At 33.8% G+C, this 20,606-nt stretch overlaps 2 protein-coding genes across 2 annotated transcripts in view; one reads left to right on the forward strand and one right to left on the reverse strand.

Moving 5' to 3' along the window:
* Nucleotides 1-4,894, reverse strand: part of LOC119685283 (nucleoprotein TPR-like) — a 14,936-nt gene extending 10,042 nt beyond the window's left edge. Inside the window, exon 1 of the mRNA XM_038099524.1 lies at nucleotides 4,633-4,894. Coding sequence (XP_037955452.1) covers nucleotides 4,633-4,783 — 151 coding nt within the window. The 5' untranslated portion in view covers nucleotides 4,784-4,894. The remainder of the gene's footprint in view (nucleotides 1-4,632) is intronic.
* Nucleotides 4,895-14,229: 9,335 nt separating this feature from the next.
* Nucleotides 14,230-19,809, forward strand: LOC119676346. The gene has a single exon (XM_038087586.1). The coding sequence runs from the start codon at nucleotides 14,230-14,232 to the stop codon at nucleotides 19,807-19,809; it is 5,580 nt and encodes a 1,859-aa protein (XP_037943514.1).
* The last annotated feature ends 797 nt before the right edge of the window (nucleotides 19,810-20,606 follow it).

A 20,606-nucleotide genomic window follows, 5' to 3' on the forward strand; every position in this document is an offset into this window, starting at 1 on the left:
GGGATGAGCTTGGTTTAATTAATATCCTATTTTTTTCTTTTAACATTTTAGTTCTCTCAATGGAGGCATTGGCCTCCAATGTCCCGCACTCTACTTTAATGAGATGTAATCTATTTCATTATTTATCCGGTTTTACCGCCGTTTTCATGGTCCTAGTCACATTCAGTCTATCAGTCGGAATTGTCCCTTCATCATACTCGGTACAGTGGTTTAGATAAATTTAAATTATCAAATGTTGAACCAAATAGTTTCGTATGTTCTCGATTACTGAAACAAGATTCTCAGCAGTCACACCTTTAGGATGAAATGGATGGAATCTGCATTGTTCATTCCATACATATAAAATTTTTATGAAAAATATTTCCTCCAAAAAAAAGTAATATTGAGAACAAAACTGTTGTGCAATGAAATTAAAAAGTTATATAATAAAATAAAATGAAATAAATTAGTCAACAATAACCAAAAGGAAATCTTTAAAAGACAAAACAAAAATAAAACATTAAGGAATGTCTTTACAAATAACAAAAATCCTATTGATGTATGGCAGGTAGCAAATGGACAAAAACTGGAATATTAAAACTTATGAAAGGAAAAAAACGCTGAGGTATTAACTACTGCTGTTCATATTACTAGAATATTTTATAAACCGAAGTTCTCTGATTATTTGGATTTCAACGAAGTCTTTGAAGTTGAAAATGAAATCGAATTTTTCGTAAATCCGTAGTCTTCAAATATCTGGATTTACGATTATTCACAGTAAAATTATTTGGAGTCTTTTTGAGCAGAAGTTAGTGGGAGAGTACATAATGCAAACGAACGTGCATCACACAAATTAACACAAATTTTTTTTAGGATGATAAAATTTGCTTTGTTTGTATAATTTTGTGTGTTTGGTATTTTAAGCGAGATGCAGACTATCATTTTTAAAAGTCATTCAAGTTGCACTCTCTCTTGCTCAAATTTATTTTAGGGACCGAATTTGAACATGCTCACATTCAAGAATTGTCATTTAACCAACATTTTTGAAGAATAAGGGTATTTGCGCACGCTGTAAGTGTGTTTCGTACGCCAATAACCAAAATTTTGGTGAGCACGCCAACATGTTGGTTGCGTCTCATTCAAAGATGCAGACTATCATTTTTGAGTGTCATCCATAGATTTTCTCTCTTGAATGACATTCAAAAATAAAGGTCTGCACCGCGTTTTACGCAGAAAATTATATGTGTTCGTTTTATTTTATTTTTTTATTACATATTACTAAATAAAAATTTTACACTTCAAACAATTTATATTTATAATTTATATTAAAGAAATTATATAAATGAAAATTTTAAATATAATATAAAATACATATGTAAAGGTTTAATAATATTAATATTTATGGATTTTTAAACATATTTATATTATTTTATTAATAATGAAAATTTAAAATAATATCATAGTTAAAACCTTTCTATATTTATAATTTATATTAAAGACATTATATAAATGAATATTTTAAATATAATATAAAATACATATGTAAACATTTGATAATATTAAGATTTATGCATTTTTAAACATATTATTTTTATTATTTTATTAATAATAATTTATTAATAATTTTAATTAATTTCCAAATTAAAACCTTTAAAATTAATTACGAAAAAAAATTAATTAATTACATTAAAAATTAATCAATGGATAGAAATGCTTTATTTTGATATATAAAAACGCTTGTTTCCACACTTTCATGAGCAAAATTAACTGCGATGAGGACATGTATGTATATCATATCATATCATTACTATATGTATATTATATATATAATTTTATTTCCTAGAAATAAGGATTTTCCATAAATAGTAAATCATACTAACAACAGTAACTACAACAAAAAAATCTAAATTTTATTTTGCAAAAATAAATTTGCGTTTACCTGCGTAATTATCACAGGTCATATATCATAATAAAACATATCAGTCAAATAATTATGCATTAAGAAACATAACTAGTTTTAAAAGTTTCATTTAAATTTAATATGTAATAAAATAAAATAAAACGCACATTAGACATATATAATTTTCTGCGAAAAATACCAAACACGAAATCGTATAAACAAAGCAAATTCTATCATCTCTAAAAAAATTTGTGTGATGTACATTTGTTTGCATTTTGTGTTCTTCATTTAACTTCTGCTCATGAAGACTCCGAATAATTTCACTGCGAATAATAATCGTAAATCCAGATATTCGAACACTCCGGATTTACAAAAAATCCGAATATATTTTCAATTCCGAAAATTTCATTTTTATCAGATTCAACGGATTCTCCGGACACTTCGTAAAACCGAAATAGCAGACTCAATAAAGTTATAAGGAAAAAATCTAATATGTTCAGAAATAAATTGTAACAGATATGAAATGAAGATATTGATAGATCGGAAAGACTTCATAACATCTTTCATTTACATAAACAATTTTAAGAGTTTTTAAAACAAATATAATCTAACATACTATGCAAAATAAAATATCAGATATATATCAGATACTGGCGCAGAAAGGACATGTACTTATTACTAGGGATACTGTCTGTATCAGTATCTATGTAGAAATATTATTCCAATATTATTATGGCATAGATGATCTAAAGTTATAAGTAACAAAATCTAAAATAAATTAAAACATCAAAATATAAACATTTTGGAAATGTGAAATTCCAATAGATATTAAAATTCTGGGCAACAACACAATCGATATATAAAGAAGAATATCTCTTTGTTGCACTAATCAACGTTCTTGACGGCTCTCAAGAAATTATAACGCATATCACTGTAAAGATAACAGATTAATTAGTTTGATGAATCATACATTATAGATATTTCTCAAAGTGATACACAACAGAATATAAAATAAATGCAAAAAAGTGGTGGGTACAATATAATTCGGTTTGAAATAAAGAATTGGAATTAGAAAAGAAATATTTTGTTCTGTTTCTGAAATGAAACATTAGAAAATGAATAAGAAATTTTTAACATGTTGGTATAACCCAACAGAAGTGTAACGGATAACATTCTGAATGTTAACTGAGGCATTAGACAAGAGTGAATTTTTTACCTATATCTATAACGTGAATATCTAACGTATTAAACGTATTATTGAAACGTATTAAAACCAACGGTATTATTGTATATAATATTAAACCTTCGGACGTCCTGCCCATCTTAATCAATTAATTTTTAACATAGACAGGAAACAGAAATATTACGAACTCAATATTAACATAAACAAAAAAAAATTATGTTTTTAAGTAAAGATGAATATGGCAAAAGACGTACTTAATAAACTAAAGAACATATACACAACCTTAGAAATTTATATACCACTAAAAATTATATTTATGAAATGTAACACATAGTCGACACTATTTTATGGTGCTAAGACTTAAACACAAAATAGCTAGCATGAAATACGTAGTATAAAATTAATATAAAAAAAAGAAAAAATGTTAATGTACTACAAGGAATACAATTCAATAAAAAACTGTTTTTGTAGGCAAAAATTTATGCAGTTATCAATTGAAAAATCTGGACTGACATTTTCAATCACTTTTTACTTTTTCAATTTCGATTGGTAAACCTCGAGCGATTTATAGCCCTCTAGACTTTTTGTCAGAGTAACATGATTAGACTGAATATAACAGCTGTTTTATATAACTTGTCAAATGAAATGTGTTTTGATTCGACATATATATTTATGAAAAATATAAATGTTTAGTAGCACTATAACGAAAATATTAGACTACTCCAAATATGTTCGATTGTGCAACAAAATTTGACAGAGTAAAACTAGATTGAGCCCAGAGTTACTGATCGAAAACGCCATTAAAACTGAATTTGTAATCAAAAAACTCTTCCAGTACAAATATCCAACCTTTTTTTCATAATCCGTTGAAATAATACTCCGTTCTGAGGAACAAGTCAAACTTTAAAATGTCTTCGATATTTATAAATAATATAGTTATATATAAAAATAAAAAAAGTAACTAGCAACACATTGTTTAGTTCTACACAATCCTTTAAAAACATATTAATTAAAATTAATAAGAGGGTGAAGTGAAGTTATCAATTCTTAAAAATTAAAAATGTGAACTAATAACTACTTCATATATAGTACTGTTAAATAACTGAACTTTAGCTATATCAATTTAAACATTTCTTTAATTTAGTAGCAGAGTAATTACTATTGGGTTTATTTATCATTCACTTTCGAAAGACAATGAATCTGCACATACTTGTGTTTTATTAAACAAAAATACTAAACAAATAATTCTTAAATCTAGATTATGTAAATATTTTATTTTGAAGTTAACAAATGTCTAAAAACATTTGTCGTCGAGTCCAGTATTTGAGTCATTTTGGATAAAAAGTATAACTAGACGTTTAAGTGAGTTCTACAAATTCGAAATATTAATTGTCGCAAACAGACATAAACTCAGACAAATTACATATTATAGACAAAACAATGCATAGATGATAAAACTTTTTAGTCCAAATACATAATGAGCGATGCTTAGATTTAAAACTGCATACATTCGCAGTACTGTTAACGCAAAACTTCCTTGAAGTATCTACATAATATAATTTTTACTTACCGAGGCGATTGATAGCAGCTTTTCCTGCGTAATATTCATCAAAAAATTTGTTAATATGAGTTGTCAATTTTTCCTGAGTTTCTGATGGTATATGTTTTAACTCATCTTCTGATAAAAAATTCTTTAAAATTTGTGGACCGGCGAGATCCATTTTGTATATTCGTGTATATTAAGAGACAAAAGTTAGTATATCACCACCGACTACAAACACAATAAATTACTGCAAAAGAATGACAGCACGCCAAATGTTCAGAGATGCCATATTTTGTGCACTCACAAAAATTGTTTTATAATTCAACATTAACCAAAGATTATTTTTGAAAACGGATACTTTGTTCTTTCAAATTTATATAAGATAGGGTTATCATATGACGTTTACACTGCCCACATATGATTAATTTGGGTCATATATGACAAATGAGAAACAAATGACTGATTTCTGCATACACGTGCTTTAATTATTATTGATATATGTAAATATATTTAATTAGTCATAAAAGTTTTTTGACGAAGTGTATAAATCGTGTAGTATTTGTTAAAATAAAATAATTTTTTATCATGTTGCACGCATATGTATGTATTTACGCTTCTTAAAAAATATATTTATAGCAAGAATTAGCATCTATTAGAGAAGTTAGTACGTGTACATATATTTCGAGTTTTAGATTATATTATATTCATGTTCTGTTTTAAAACGATAAATATTAATATAATTTTTTAACATTCAATAATTTTTTCAAATAATAATACAATTTTTGCTTCCACAACAAATTTTTTAGATGTAGAAAATCGTACAAATTTATACACATAGCCAATAAAGTCTGCATACACCTTACAAATTTTGATATGTGATAAAGAAACACAACATAATTAAATATTTTATATTAAAATTTTTACATATATTTATTCTTTGAAATATTAAATAAATTCTATTTATTATAAAATTAAAATGTTTTGTTAACTTAAAGCAAAAATCATTGAAACAGTACAAATCCTTTTGTGCTGCTTATTAGTGTTTAATTCATAATTTTGTATGTCTGAAATTCGAAACTTTATCTCGATTGAAAAGTTTTAAAAGAAAGTAAATTTCTACCGCAATGAAAAAAACTTGAGATTTTATTTTGCAATTAGAGCAAATTAGAGGGATGACCGTTTTTTAAGTTCTAAAATAAATGTTGCGGAACGCATTCTGGCAGTTCTTATTACAAGCATAAAATGTCCCGTTAATGGAGTCAGTAATTTCTATCAGGGACTTTCATTCATAATTAATAATCATAATAATTATTAATAATCATAAAACGACCATTACATAAAATTCAGAAGAAAATATGCAGCAATTTTATAAAGTGGAATGCACTTTATTTGAAGAAGAAAACAAAACCACAAATTGTACAATATATTTTTAGAACACATATATAATTTTTTACAAATGTGAAATTTGTTAAAATATAATTAACATAATTATATATATATTTGTAGCAACAACAACACATAACCGAAGTATAATTTAAAATATTAATATAATACTATTATTATATCATGGAAAAAAATTTAAAAATAATATTCTAATCACTTTATTATACTACTTCCAAAGCAATAAATAACTGACATGCATAATTAATGAATTAATTAAAAATTAATTGGTAGTTTATTATATAAGTATACCTCTTTGACACACATCATAATTTCTAATAAAGGTATATTTAGGTACTTAGGTATTTTTTCTACAACAATAAATTGTATTATTCTTAGTTAATAATTTAATTTCGACAACTCTTCTTTTTATCTGTAAAAAAATTTTAATTAATAATTCATATATTTTTATAAAATAATAACCTTTTTTATTGCTTTTGTAATTAAAATTTAATTCCGCTTTTTTTTATGTTTATGTAATATGTGCACCTAATTACAACTATGGCGCATTTAATCGAAACAGATTTTTAATGTCAAAAAACCAAAACAAAACAAAACAATTTCTAAGAAAGTGCTACCTCAGGTGGGGAAAATTATTACGCGTCATTGTGTAGCATTAGGCTTTTTGTTTTTGTACTGCGTCATATTTTTACCTTATTACACAAAATATTATTTCAATAATCCAGAAAATTTTATACTCAATTTATAACTCTCAGTTTCTTTTCTTTATCTTCTTTGATATTTACAGCTGTAAACAACTGTAAAACAGCTGTAAAGTTCGTAAAAATTACGTTATAAAAAATAAATTTTTATGAAACAATTCTGTGCTGACATTATTAAACTGTTTTCACCTTTTCAGCTTTTTCCGATACAAAAAGTACTTTTGAGACCGGAATATATTAGAAAACTTACAATATAAAAGAGCACACAAAAAAGTGTGGTTTTGTTTTTCTGTTTTAATTTTTTGACAGAAATTCTAAATTTCATTGACCCAAATTGTACAAAATTTACATCGCAATTGTATTATATAATAAAAAATGAATTTTGTAAACAAAATGTAATAGTAAATTTAAAATTGGGGAAAAAATGTAAAACAAAAACAAAATATTATAAAAATTACAATTTTTTTTTAAATATCAAGTTTCGTGTTTTAGAAAAGTACTGACAGCAGTTATGATATATTGGTAAATTTATTTAAAAATATGATAATTTCGTCGAAAAATTAAATCAGTTCAACATTTTAATTATTATCAACTTTCTTCGTATATATAAAGGTTTATAAGCTTCGTGTAATATACATCCGTATATATATTATATAAATATACATTTTGTGGAAATAGTGTTTTGACAATAGACCTTTTCTTTTGTGAAGGATATCACAAAGGATAACCGCTTATTTTAAAACAACACTGCTGGTTTGTTGAGTCCAAATCTAGGATATAATCACCACAGATGCGGATAGGCTCGTTTTTCTTAACTATAGACGTTATTGGCGTGACCCATTCGCATGCACTCTGCCGACACTCGATTTGTAATTACACTACCAACTTCTAATGAAAATAACTTAATCGAACTTATTCAGAACTGACTTAAGACTTACTCAGCTGTTATCGGCGCATCTGACTCCACCTCCATTAATTGTGGCTGAGATTAATTTCACTTTATTGATCAAAAGCGTGACCTTATTAACAGATTCTCCACATGCAGGTCCATGTTAGCTTTTTACTGAATTAGATGTAGACGCCTTCGATAAGGTGCCAACACTACAAAATGATGTCACCATGAAGATATTGGTGAGATAGTGTTATGCATCACAGTCTTCAGAAGATCGCAACTTTTGCTAAATCCGATAGTATATGTTTGTTCTTATCGAACTCCGAGACATTGAAGTCGCTTTGTCTGACGTCCTGGACAGAGACGTCCTCTTCAACTTGGCAACTCCTGTATAGTCCGCTTGTTGGAATTCACCACCGTTGAAGCATAGATGCAATGGCACAGTGCCGCGTTAGTTCTCCAGTAATCACACGAACTGCAGGTTTGCTGAAGCCTAAAAGGCATTTCGTTTTATTTTTATCCAACCTAGGCCATAAGGTTCTAGTGACCTCATAGTCTTCACGGTTAGTCCATAAATTGTTAGTCACCATCTTGATGATTTCCTCTATCATTCTAAACAGTTCACATATTGGTGTATGTATTGTGAGGTCGGCCTCTCTTGTATGCAGTTCAGAACCTCTTTTGGCCATCTCATCTGTTAGTTCATTCCCTTCAATATTGCTATGTCCAAGAACCCAGCAAAGAGAGACCTTGTAATGTTTAACTGTTGGATTCAATTGCTTTCAGCGCGGCCTGACTATCTACAAAAATCGTGATATTCGAGGGACGAATTGTACTTTGTTGTATAAAGTTTGCCGATTTTTCAATAGCATATATCTCGGCCTGAAAGACGCTGCAAGTGTCAGGGAGTCGGCAGGACTGTCTTGTCTGCATATCTGTCGAAAAGATACCTGCTCCCGTGCCGCCCTCCATCTTTGAGCCATCTGTGTATATAGTAACTGCAGAGTGACATGTTGCACATCCAAGCTCCCAGCTATCTCTGGTTGGATAAAGAGTGGGAATTCTGATACTGAAATCTAGTATTGGTGTAATATAGTCTGTAGCAGAATCCAGATCCGCCTTGACTGAGCCATGACCTCTCCTTATAATCTCCTTCAAAATTGTACGGTGTCCGTAGGTAGCTGGTTTCTACATCCTAAGAGCACTTTTGGCTGCACAGCCTTGAATAAACACCCACAGTGGTAGGAGATGTAGTATAACATTTACACCCTCTTGAGGCGTACTATTGATTACTCCGGTGACACCTACGCAAGCCAATCTTTGCGTTTTTCCGATTTGGGCTAGATTGCATTTTTTGTCCAACGAGGGACCCATAGGTAATGATAGGCCTGATGATTGTCGTGTACATTCCGTATACTACGTACGGTGACAATCCCCACCGCATCCCAAAGGTCTTTTTGCAGACACAGTATGCAGCTAGTTCTTTCCTAGTTCTCTCCTCAATATTCCTTCTCCAATTTAGTTTGGAATCAAGGACGACGCCAAGATATTTGGCTTCCGAGCAAAGATTCAGTGTAATTCCATCTAGTCTGGGTAAGGTGAAAGTAGGTATTTTTGTTTTTCGTGTGAACAAGACAAGTTCTGTCTTAGTAGGATTAATCCCTAAGCCATTACTTTTAGCCCACCTGGAGATTTCACCAAGTGCCTATTCCATGAGCTCACTAATCGTTGACAAGTATTTGCCTGAGATTGAGATGGCAACGTCATCGGCGTAGGCGACAACCTTTGTTCTCCTAGGCTTGAAGATTTGTAAGATTTCGTCGACTACCAAGAGTCAGAGAAGGGGTAATAATACTCCACCCTGCGGGGTGCCCCTTGTAGTCCTCCTGGTCACGGAACCCGTTCCCACATTAGCGTTGATGACCCTGCTTTCAAGCATTTTTCCAATTCATGCTACTATGGAATCTTCGACTCCATTCTTTCTAAGCGCATCTCGGATCGCGTTCGTGTTTACGTAATTGAAAGCTCCCTCGATGTCAAGGAATCCAATCAGGGTGTACTCCCTTAATTCGAGTGATCTTTCAATAGTGCCAACCACTTCGTGAAGAGCATTTTCTACCGACATACCCTTACGGTATGCGTGTTGTATCTCTCCTCGTTTTCAAAATAAACGAGGAGAGACTAATTGGTCTGTAATCCTTCGTCCAAGCTTTAGGTACATATCCATCTCGTAAGCATCTTGAAAAGATGTTTATTAGATGAGGGATCACGCTTCAGAGTAACTTTACCTCTGCTAATAATATTTACGATGTCATTCCTAGCTGATTGAACAGGATTTACCTGTGAATCACAGTCAATTGAGTCGGTGCAGCCTGGGAAGTGTGTCATCATTAGAATATTAAGGGATTTCTGACTCGAGTCTGCCCATGAGCCGTCTGGCTTTTTAATACTGCTTAGAGTTATTGAGTTGCCAGATAGTATTTTTTGCAGCCTTGATGTTTCATTTAAAGTCCCAATAGACCCGCAGAACTGTTGTCAGGAATTTCTCTTTGCAGTTTTAATTCTACTTTTGTACATATTAAAACTAGCTTTATAGAAGTTCCAATCCTCTTCTTGTTGGCTGCTTTTGGCCTTGTTGAAGAGTTTTCTGGATGTAGTTCTCAGCAGCCTTAACTCAGCACTCCACCAAACCGGTAGAGGTTTGGTTTTTGGCCTAGTTTAGGGCAAGCTAATTCAAAAGATTTATTCAAGATACTCGTAATGCGACCGACCGCTTTATCCATGTTTGCGTTCCCTTGACCAATTTTGACGTTTGTCTGAATTAGCTTTTGGCTGGCAAGTCTCGAAAAATTTGAGCAGTCAGCATTTTTGGGATTTCTATATGGTTTAGGACTCTTAACTTCTAGATTGATGGTGAAGTGTATCCGACAGTGATCCGAAAAGGAGTGCGTGTCTGATACCATCCAATTGTCTACCTTAAAGTAATTAGAGTCAGTGACCACTGTAATATCAATAACTTCTTCCCTAACCCTATTTCGAAATGTTGGCTTATTGCCCTTATTGCATAAAGTTAGATTAGTAGAAAGAATAAAATCAAAAATGGACTCACCCCTACTGTTGGTATCACTGCTACCCCAGAGCTCGTGGTGTCCATTTGCATCACACCCAGCTACCAGAGACAGTCCTCTTGATTCTGCATAGGCAGTTAGTGCTCCAAAAGGCTGTTGGTGGTGGTTCTTCTTCTTCGTACGGCAAGTAAACGGACGTTAGCAAGAGGTTTGGCCTGTGCCTTTGTTCACATACTATCGTTGTGAGATCTCCATTACTGTAAGAAGTTAAGAGAAAAATATTAAGATTTTTCTTTGCAACTATACAGGTTTTAATCTTACCTTGTGTATGTGGAGTGTAGAGATGATAGCCATTCAGTCCAAGTCCCGCGACCTTGCATTTGACAAGCCATGGTTCTTGAAATATTGCCACGTCCACATCACGTTCCGCGAGGTAATTAATCAGGTCGAGCGAGGCTAGGGTGGAGTGGTGCAGATTAATTTCAACTACCTCTAGCGTTTCCTCCGCTGGTTTGAGGCCTGTCGCCTGGCACCCGAACCTTTAGAGAACCTAGCCCGAATTTGATAGTCCCTCCCTTTTTTAATATTAATAGCGACGGGTAATCCACAGCGATCAGTAAGTCACTACCTGTTCCGCTTTTACAGACAGCTATATTCACTATCTGCCATCCAGATGTTTCTTGCGCCTGGTTCTGCCGTCCGATGAGTTTCAATATGATGTCCTTGTCCGAAACCGGAGGTGGGACCCACAGGGTGTAACGACACTTTTTGGTGACGTTAAAAAATATTTAGTTTTTGCTGGGGTATCCTCAGCCGTCGTCCAGAGTCATTACAATGAATTTATATTCGCGGGGACTAGTTTCGTAAAAGAAAGATATTGTTTCAGTAAATATTCATAACAAAATTATTTAGATAATCGTGCGAAAAATAGAAGAATTGATTTAATAAAACTCGTAACAAAATACAGATATAATAAAAGGAAAACAAAACTCAATATGTATTATTAAATATATATAAAAAAAAATATGTACTATTATATATTTTCTTCTTCAAAGATATTCGTGTATCCAGGCGATACCTAGCTGTGCCGTAGATTCGATGGACGAGCGCTGAGCTTCTGTGAATAAATAACGAGGATTCTGCGGACGGGTCTCGTGAGATGGCGTGTAGTTCTTCTGGGCTACGCTGCGGAATATTCATAATATGTCCGTGCGAATTATTTACTCCTTCAAATATGTGTATAATAATTTCGTATCCTTTGCCGTAAAACCAACGCAGGATTTTAATAGTTATACATATATTTCTTATGGATGTATATATGGTTCATAAACATATATAATTTCCTATCCTTTGCCTTAAAAACCAACGCAGGATTTTAATAGTTATACATATATTTCTTATGGATGTATATATGGTTCATAGACATATATAATTTCCTATCCTTTGCCGTAAAACCAACGCAGGATTTTAAAAGTTCTATTTCTTATGAATATATATGTTTCATAGACATATATAATTTTTATTTATATATTTTTGGCGTAATACCGCCCTGACGAATGCTCATAAACTCGTGCCTGCTTCACAATTTCGCTGTCTTAAGTACCCATATGCCGGAGCTTTCTTCTAGCGTATTTTAAATTTTCCCGTTCGTTTACCCACTGGGTTGTGCAGTGTAACCGCTATATTTATGATTTTTGTTTTCGTCGTGTTTTGTTTTGACAGTTTGTTATTCTAACACGCGCTTTAAATCGTCAATAAAAAATAATTTTTTGTTATATAAAATAAAATGATCAAATTATTGTAAATAAATAAAATTAAATTAACCAAAAATTAAAATAACCTGTGTTAATTCAGTGCCTAGTTTTTATGTAGGCGAAAATTTGGTGTCAAAATTTCCGTCCTTCAAAGAGAGACAATCGGGCATACAGGAAGCTAAGAGCGATGAACTACTTCAAGTTGAGCTTCCTGCCAGAGTGTGCCAAAACTGCCAACTATGCGCGTTAGGAAATCCACAGACTTCTTGTTGCCGCAACCAACAACCTTAACACCTTCTGTCAACCAGCTTTGCCCGACAAAAAAAAGAGTATCCTAGAAGAGGATCCTGTGGGTTTGGTCTTTGGTGGCAGCTTAAAGCTGCTATTCTTGACCACGCTCGCTGGATCCGCTTTATCTGCAGTTGAAGCACTATCCTTAACGGACTTTGCGTCCACTTTGGACTGCCCTTGTTCCGCTGATGAGTGATCCTTTGTTCCGCTGATGAGTCCCTCTTGAACTTTGCTACAGCCTTTTCATGCTTCCTTATTAGATCCTTCTCCCTCTTCGTGAAGGAGAAGGAGTCCCTCGCTCTCATTTTTCTTAGGTAGCAGACTGATCGCTTGTTGCCGTTTCTGGCCTTCAGCTCCTTTGTCACTACCTTCCGCGGCTCTATCCCCGGCATTAAAGCCTTGGATGAGGTGAATTGAGGAGGCTCAAGTAAAAGTTTCTCAACCTCTATACTAATTTCATCAACGTTGCTAACCTGTGATAACGAGTCATCGGCGGTTGCTGTGTCGATGCGTAAGTTCAGAAATTGAGATCCGATTTGATCTTCCTCACCCTCTTCAGCCAAGGCTTCTTAGCTACCCAAAGTTGGCTTGAAGGCCGTGCCCTGTTCATTGTTACTTGTAGAAGTTTGATTTGAAATTTAAATTTGATTTGTATCTTTAATAGGTAGCAATGAAATTTAATAAGAATAAGGGTCATCCATTAAAAAAAAAATGGATTTTTAATAATAATGCATTAAATTCAATTAAAAAATAAGTAAATTAACTGAATTCAAAAATATGACATATACAGGGTCATCAATTAAATATCAAAAAATGGATTTTTAATTCAATGTGTTTATGTTTGCATTCAATATTATTTAATATTTTTGTTTTTTTTTGTTATTTGTTTACCTGTGTTTACATATTATTTGGGCCAACACTGCGACCAGTCATTGACCAACGAAAAGTGCAATTTTGCATTATCAGCTTTTCTTGTTGGTCAATGCACTGAAGAAAGTGTGTAATATGTTGGCCTATAATTATGTCAGCACAGCGTAGGCAAATTTATTTATTTGTGAATTATGCATTAATATTTATTGTCAATTAATGCATAATTTAATAGCTTGTTAATCAAATAATTTTGTATAAATATAAGAAATTATGTTAATAAAATTCAGAAGGAAAAGAAAAATCAATTATAACTTTCTTACTTTCTCGCATCGGTTAGTTTGGGTTTCAAGTGCTCAAACTAATCAAAATAGAAAATACAAGTAGTTTGGGTTACAAGTGCTCAAACTACATTACACATAAAAATTGGCTACCAAGCTAACACAGATTAAGGATCTGGGTTAGCATCAAGTAGCGTACATTTTTTGGTGACCCCGACGTGATTGTTGATGAAATATCAGCTTTCATTTTGTTGAAATACATATCAAAGGAGTCAATTACCTACAAAAGGATACACCAAAAGGTCTACTCAGTAACCAGCTGAAGTATTTATTCATTGGAATTTTCGGACCGAAAATTCAAACATCGCCATGGATGCGTTATTAAAGAAGCAGTCAGAGCTCGGTACAGAAATTGAGCGACTGATAACCAATTTCAAAAAGGATTCTAGTACCCGCAAGCAGGATACCACATATTATGAAGATCGGCTAAATAAACTAAACACGTTGTGGGATAAGTTCGAATCTAATGATGCTGAAATCAAAGTACTGCCACAATCTGAACTTCAAAATGAGTATTTCAGTGCAGACTATTTCAAAAAAATCTCCAATCTAGTAGTCACATATGATGAAAGATTCAAGCTGGAGAAATCAAGGCTACTCCTGAAACCACAGGACGGGAAGCCAGTAATAAGCCCAAGAGGGCCAAATAATACTACATCGCTCATGCGAACCATGCAGAAGCAATCCTCATTAATGAATGCATTACGCACAAGCATAGATGAAATATATGAAGAAATAACCATAAAACATCATGCTAGTTATTATGATCTGAAGTATTCTCTAATAGAAAAATATCAGAAGGATCTGAGGGATAACAATGATGAAATATGGTCATCAGCCGACGCACAAGACATCGTCGGATATACTTGGGATCAATATTATTCAACGGATAAAGATGCCCAAAACGCGTTAATATATTTAAAACAACACAGTCAACCAACTGAAGGATTGACGTCAGAGGGGCCTGCAGCAACTCAACAAATCAGACTTCCAAAAATAGTTTTACCAACATTTGATGGAGACTATTTGAAATGGATTGAATTTAGAGATTTGTTTCAACAATTGATCCATGATCAATCAATAAGCGCAGCCCACAAAATGTTCCATTTATCTACAAACTTGGCAGGTGAGCCGAAAGCCCTCATACGGCATCTGCCAATTTCCGAGCAAAATTATAATATAGCTTGGGATATTCTGTCAAATCGGTATGACAACAAACGACTCTTGGTGACAGCATTACTCAATAAATTGTTATCACAACCAAATATAACAATTGAATCAGCAAGCAGTCTTAAGGGCATACATGATGTTACAAAAGAATGTTATTATGGATTAGCAGCTCAAGGTATTGATGTTAAATCTTGGGACGCCATAATGGTTCACGTGATTATTAGAAAGCTAGACAAAGCTTCACATACAGCATTCGAGCAATCGTTAGAAGACAGCCGAAGAATAATTTCATTAAAAGAATTATTGCGGTTTCTAGAAGGAAGGTTTCAGGCATTCGAATCAATGACGAATGGAAACCACAAACAAAGTCACAAACCACGACATCCAGCAGTAGCACTTGCAGCTACGGACTCAGGATCAAAATGTATTACTTGCAATAGTAGTCATCAATTATTTTCATGCGAAACTTTTAAACGTAAATCCATACAACAGAAGTACGATTTACTAAAACGTCATAAATTATGCACAAACTGCATGAAACCTGGTCATATGGCATTACAATGCTCCAGCAGGGGTTGTACTATATGCCAAAGAAGACATAATACACTGTTGCATCAAAATAGACACCCAGTTCAACCATCAAATCATACGTCAGTTGAAAACACTTCAAGGCCACTTGCACAAACAACTCTAATGTCGTCCATCAATCATGGTCAGACCAGTTGTGTTCTTTTGGGAACAGCAAAACTTTTAGCATCCAACTCTAATGGAAGAACAGTCGAGTGCAGAGCAGTATTGGATTCAGGTTCACAAATAAATATTGTGACTGAACGACTGGCATCCAGATTGGGTCTGCAAGTAAGCTCCAGTTCGATTTGCATCGAAGGCATAGGGATAGGTAAATTGAGTTCTAAAAGTCGTACAACACTTTCTGTGCAATCAAAAGTGACCGATTACAGAACAATACTTGAAGCATTTGTGTTGCCAAAAATTGTATCCAATCAACCATCGCAACACTTACAAATTTCAAATTGGAATCTGCCCAATAATATCCAATTAGCAGATCCTACATTCTATAAGTCTGACAAAATTGATATGTTGCTTGGAGCAGAATTTTATCATCAACTCCTAAGTCCTGGTCAAATACAACTTTCAAGGGAACTACCAATTCTACAGAACACTGTGCTCGGATGGATCGTATCTGGAAAAATCCAAAATGCTAACACAATGATTGCAACATGTGGAATAGCATCAGAAGATAGTTTAGAAAATGCAATAGAACAACTTTGGAAGGTTGAAGAAGTTGATACTCACTCAAAGGTCTTGTCAATAGCAGAACAACAATGTGAAGCTCAATTCACTCAAACTACATATCAGAATGTTACGGGACGATTCATCGTTCGTCTTCCTTTTATAAATGACAGATTCGCTTTGGGAGATTCGAAAGACATTGCTACAAATAGATTTCTAGCACTAGAGCGTAGACTTTCAAAGGATAGTCACCTCAAACAACAATACGTAGAGTTTTTAGATGAATATGAAAAATTGGGACATATGACCGAAATAGATATTGAAAGGATTATGTCACCACATTACTTTATACCACACCATTGTGTGCTTAAACCTGATAGTACCACCACCAAGTTACGTGTGGTATTTGATGCATCATCCAAGACAACTTCAGGACAATCTCTCAATGATTTACTACACATCGGACCAACTGTTCAAAGTGAATTACTGTCTATTTTATTACGATTCCGTCTTCCTCGTTATGTGTTTACAACAGACATTGAAAAGATGTACCGACAAATACTTGTACATCCAGAAGACAGACAATGTCAGCTTATCGTTTGGAGAAATGAACCAAATCAACCGATAAAGTACTTTGAACTCAACACAGTAACATATGGTACTAGATCAGCACCGTATCTAGCAACCAAATGTTTGCAAGTTTTAGCTGATGACAATATGCAAAATTATCCATTAGGTGCATCTGCTCTCAAACAAAACTTCTATGTAGATGACTGTTTACACGGGGCAGATAGTCTGAGAACATTGTTGGAAACTCAGAGTCAATTAAACAAAATACTGACAGCAAGCGGTTTTAAATTGCGAAAATGGTGCGCAAATCATCCAAGTCTACTACAAGGAATTCCACACGATGACTTAGAAGTCAATTTAGATTTAGAAAATAACGATACAACAAAAACTCTTGGGTTATCCTGGTGTCCAAAATCTGATAGTTTATGCGTCAAGGTTAAATTGGAACCTGTTTGCAGCACGACGAAGCGCAGTGCAACCTCAGATTTAGCAAGGCTATTTGATCCACTAGGACTTTTGTCACCAGTTGTGGTGATGGCAAAGATCTTTATTCAAGAATTATGGAATTTAAAGATGGATTGGGATGAAAAACTGCCGACTGAATTACATAAACAGTGGTTAGAGTTCCGGAACAATTTGACGAAAGTAAATTGTCTGCAAATATCTCGTCATATTTTCAAGGGCGAAGTTCCTGCCAACATTCAATTACACATATTTACAGATGCATCAGAAAAGGCATATGGTGCTGCAGCGTATTTGCGATCAACACTTCAGAATGGTCAAATTATTGTACGACTATTGTGCGCTAAGTCTCGGGTTGCACCTTTGAAAAGGTTGACATTACCTCGTCTCGAACTTTGTGCAGCTGTGGTTGGCGCAGAACTAGCAACAAGAATAAAGAACGACCTACAAATAAGAAATTACCAGACGTTCTTTTGGTGTGATTCACAAATAGTGATATCATGGATCAACTCTCCATCATCAAAATTTCACACTTTCGTTGCAAACAGAGTAAGCAACATTCATCAATTAACAGCCACAAGTCAGTGGCGCCACGTCAGTTCGGAACACAATCCAGCTGACATTTTATCGAGAGGCCTTGCACCCCATAAACTACAGTCATCAAGTATGTGGTTTTATGGACCTATGTTCCTGCATGGTCGGGAAGAACTATGGCCTTCAAAACCATCATCAGCGTTAAAATCCGAAACCCTCATTGATCCTGAAAGGAAGAAGGAAACTCCAGTATCTACATTGTCTGTTGTTGAAGGCACAGCAAATCCTGGAGAGTTCATATATTCAATACGACACAACAACTCATTTGGAAGACTTCAACGGATATTATCGTATATATTAAGATTCGTAAAAAGAACCAGAAGAAAACAAAATGATCATTCAAGCAATTTTTTGACTCCAGATGATCTAGATGCAGCACATCAGGTCATCATCAAAAGTATTCAATATGCAGAATTTAAAAATGAAATCAAAATTATGAAATCTGATGGAAGAATAAATAAGTCCAGTGCATTGGCATCACTGGCACCTTTTATTGATAATACGGGCATCATAAGAGTTGGTGGACGTTTGGATGCAGCCTCATTATCATATGACGCCAAACATCCTATGTTGTTGCCTTATAACGACCCCATTGTCAAATTAATAATGGAACAAGTCCATAAGAAATACATGCACTGTGGTCCGCAGTCTCTCCTAGCTAACATGCGTCAACGATACTGGCCAATTAAGGGCAAGTTGATGGCAAGGTCAGTAGTACAACATTGTGTACGTTGTACTAAAGTAAGACCACGATTTTATGAACAACTGATGGGTAATTTGCCAGCGACAAGAGTACAACCTGGGCGACCATTCCTCACCACTGGAGTGGACTTTTGCGGACCTTTTTGGATACATTACAGAATCCGAGGCAAAAAACCACACAAGGCATACATTGCTGTGTACTGTTGTTTTACAACTAAAGCAGTTCACCTCGAAGTAGTTAGCGATTTAACCACAGATGCATTCATCGGATCGCTGAAACGTTTTATTGCTCGAAGAGGACACTGCAAAAATTTGTTTTGTGACAATGCCACAAACTTCGTGGGAGCAAGCAATCAATTACTTGAACTTGCAGACTCAATTCAAACAAGCAAGGCACAAGAGAAGATAATTAACGAATGTAATGAAAGAGGAATAACATTTAAATTTATACCTCCTCGTGCACCACACTTCGGTGGACTGTGGGAAGCAGCAGTCAAATCAGCAAAACACTTATTGATACGAAGTAGTAAGACGACTTCACTAACATATGAGGAACTAGAGACTGTGGTATTAGAAGTCGAAGCAATACTGAACTCTCGACCATTGACACCTATGTCGAGTAATCCGAATGACTTGTCAGCACTAACACCTAGTCATTTCTTAATCGGAGAACCACTCACAGCAATGGCAGATGCAAAGGCCCAATCAGGAAATATAAATCTGGTGACAAGGTGGAAATTAGTTTCTCGCCTCAAATTGGACTTTTGGGAACGTTGGAAAACCGAGTACCTCACTGAACTACAATGTCGACACAAATGGAAAGCAGCCAATCCAAATATAAAAGAAGGTACTCTTGTAATCATCAAGGAAGATAATGTTCCTACATTAAAATGGCCGCTTGGACGTATTGCAAAGGTATATAAGGGAGATGACGGTCTAGTTCGCGTGGTTGATGTTAGAATGGCATCAGGAACTCTAAGACGTCCTTTGACAAGACTAGCGCCTCTGTTTCCAGCCTATGAACAATCTTCTGTTTCTGATGAACAACTTTCAAAAAGTTTTACAAAAGCGAATTCGAAAACACCACACGAAGGCACAGATCAAGACGAGCCACCTAAAAAGAATTACAAAACCAGCTAATTAAGGAAAATTTGACATATCTTCCCTCTAGAGTGCGATTAAACAGTATTCATCATCATACGATAAGTTATTTGGCGTTGTTGATTTCTATAACAATAATCATAATCATTACTTGGAAAACCAAACACAACAGATGTCAGAAACACACAATAAGCGAAATTTCAACACGAGGAAATGATATGCAAAATGCAGAATTACGTCAACAAAATTTGGACTTCACTGTGACCACAACCTAGGACAAGTTGAGTTGGCACTCAACGGCGGGGAGAATGTTTATGTTTGCATTTAATTAATATTATTTTATATTTTTGTTTTTTTTGTTATTTGTTTACATGTGTTTACATATTATTTGGGCCAACACTGCGACCAGTCATTGACCAACGAAAAGTGCAATTCTGCATTATCAGCTTTTCTTGTTGGTCAATGCACTGAAGAAAGTGTGTAATATGTTGGCCTATAATTATGTCAGCACAGCGTAGGCAAATTTATTTATTTGTGAATTATGCATTAATATTTATTGTTAATTAATGCATAATTTAATAGCTTTTTTATAAAATAATTTTTGTATAAATATAAGAAATAATTTTAATAAAGTTCAGAAGGAACAGAAAAAGAAACGAAATCAATTATAACTTTCTTACTTTCTCGCATCGATTAGTTTGGGTTTCAAGTGCTCAAACTAATCAACATAGAAAATACAAGTAGTTTGGGTTACAAGTGCTCAAACTACTTTACACATAAAAATTGGCTACCAAGCTAACACAGATTAAGGATCTGGGTTAGCACCAAGTAGCGTA

Source organism: Teleopsis dalmanni, chromosome 2, assembly GCF_002237135.1.
Source record: "Teleopsis dalmanni isolate 2A chromosome 2, ASM223713v2, whole genome shotgun sequence".
Lineage (NCBI taxonomy): Eukaryota > Metazoa > Arthropoda > Insecta > Diptera > Diopsidae > Teleopsis > Teleopsis dalmanni.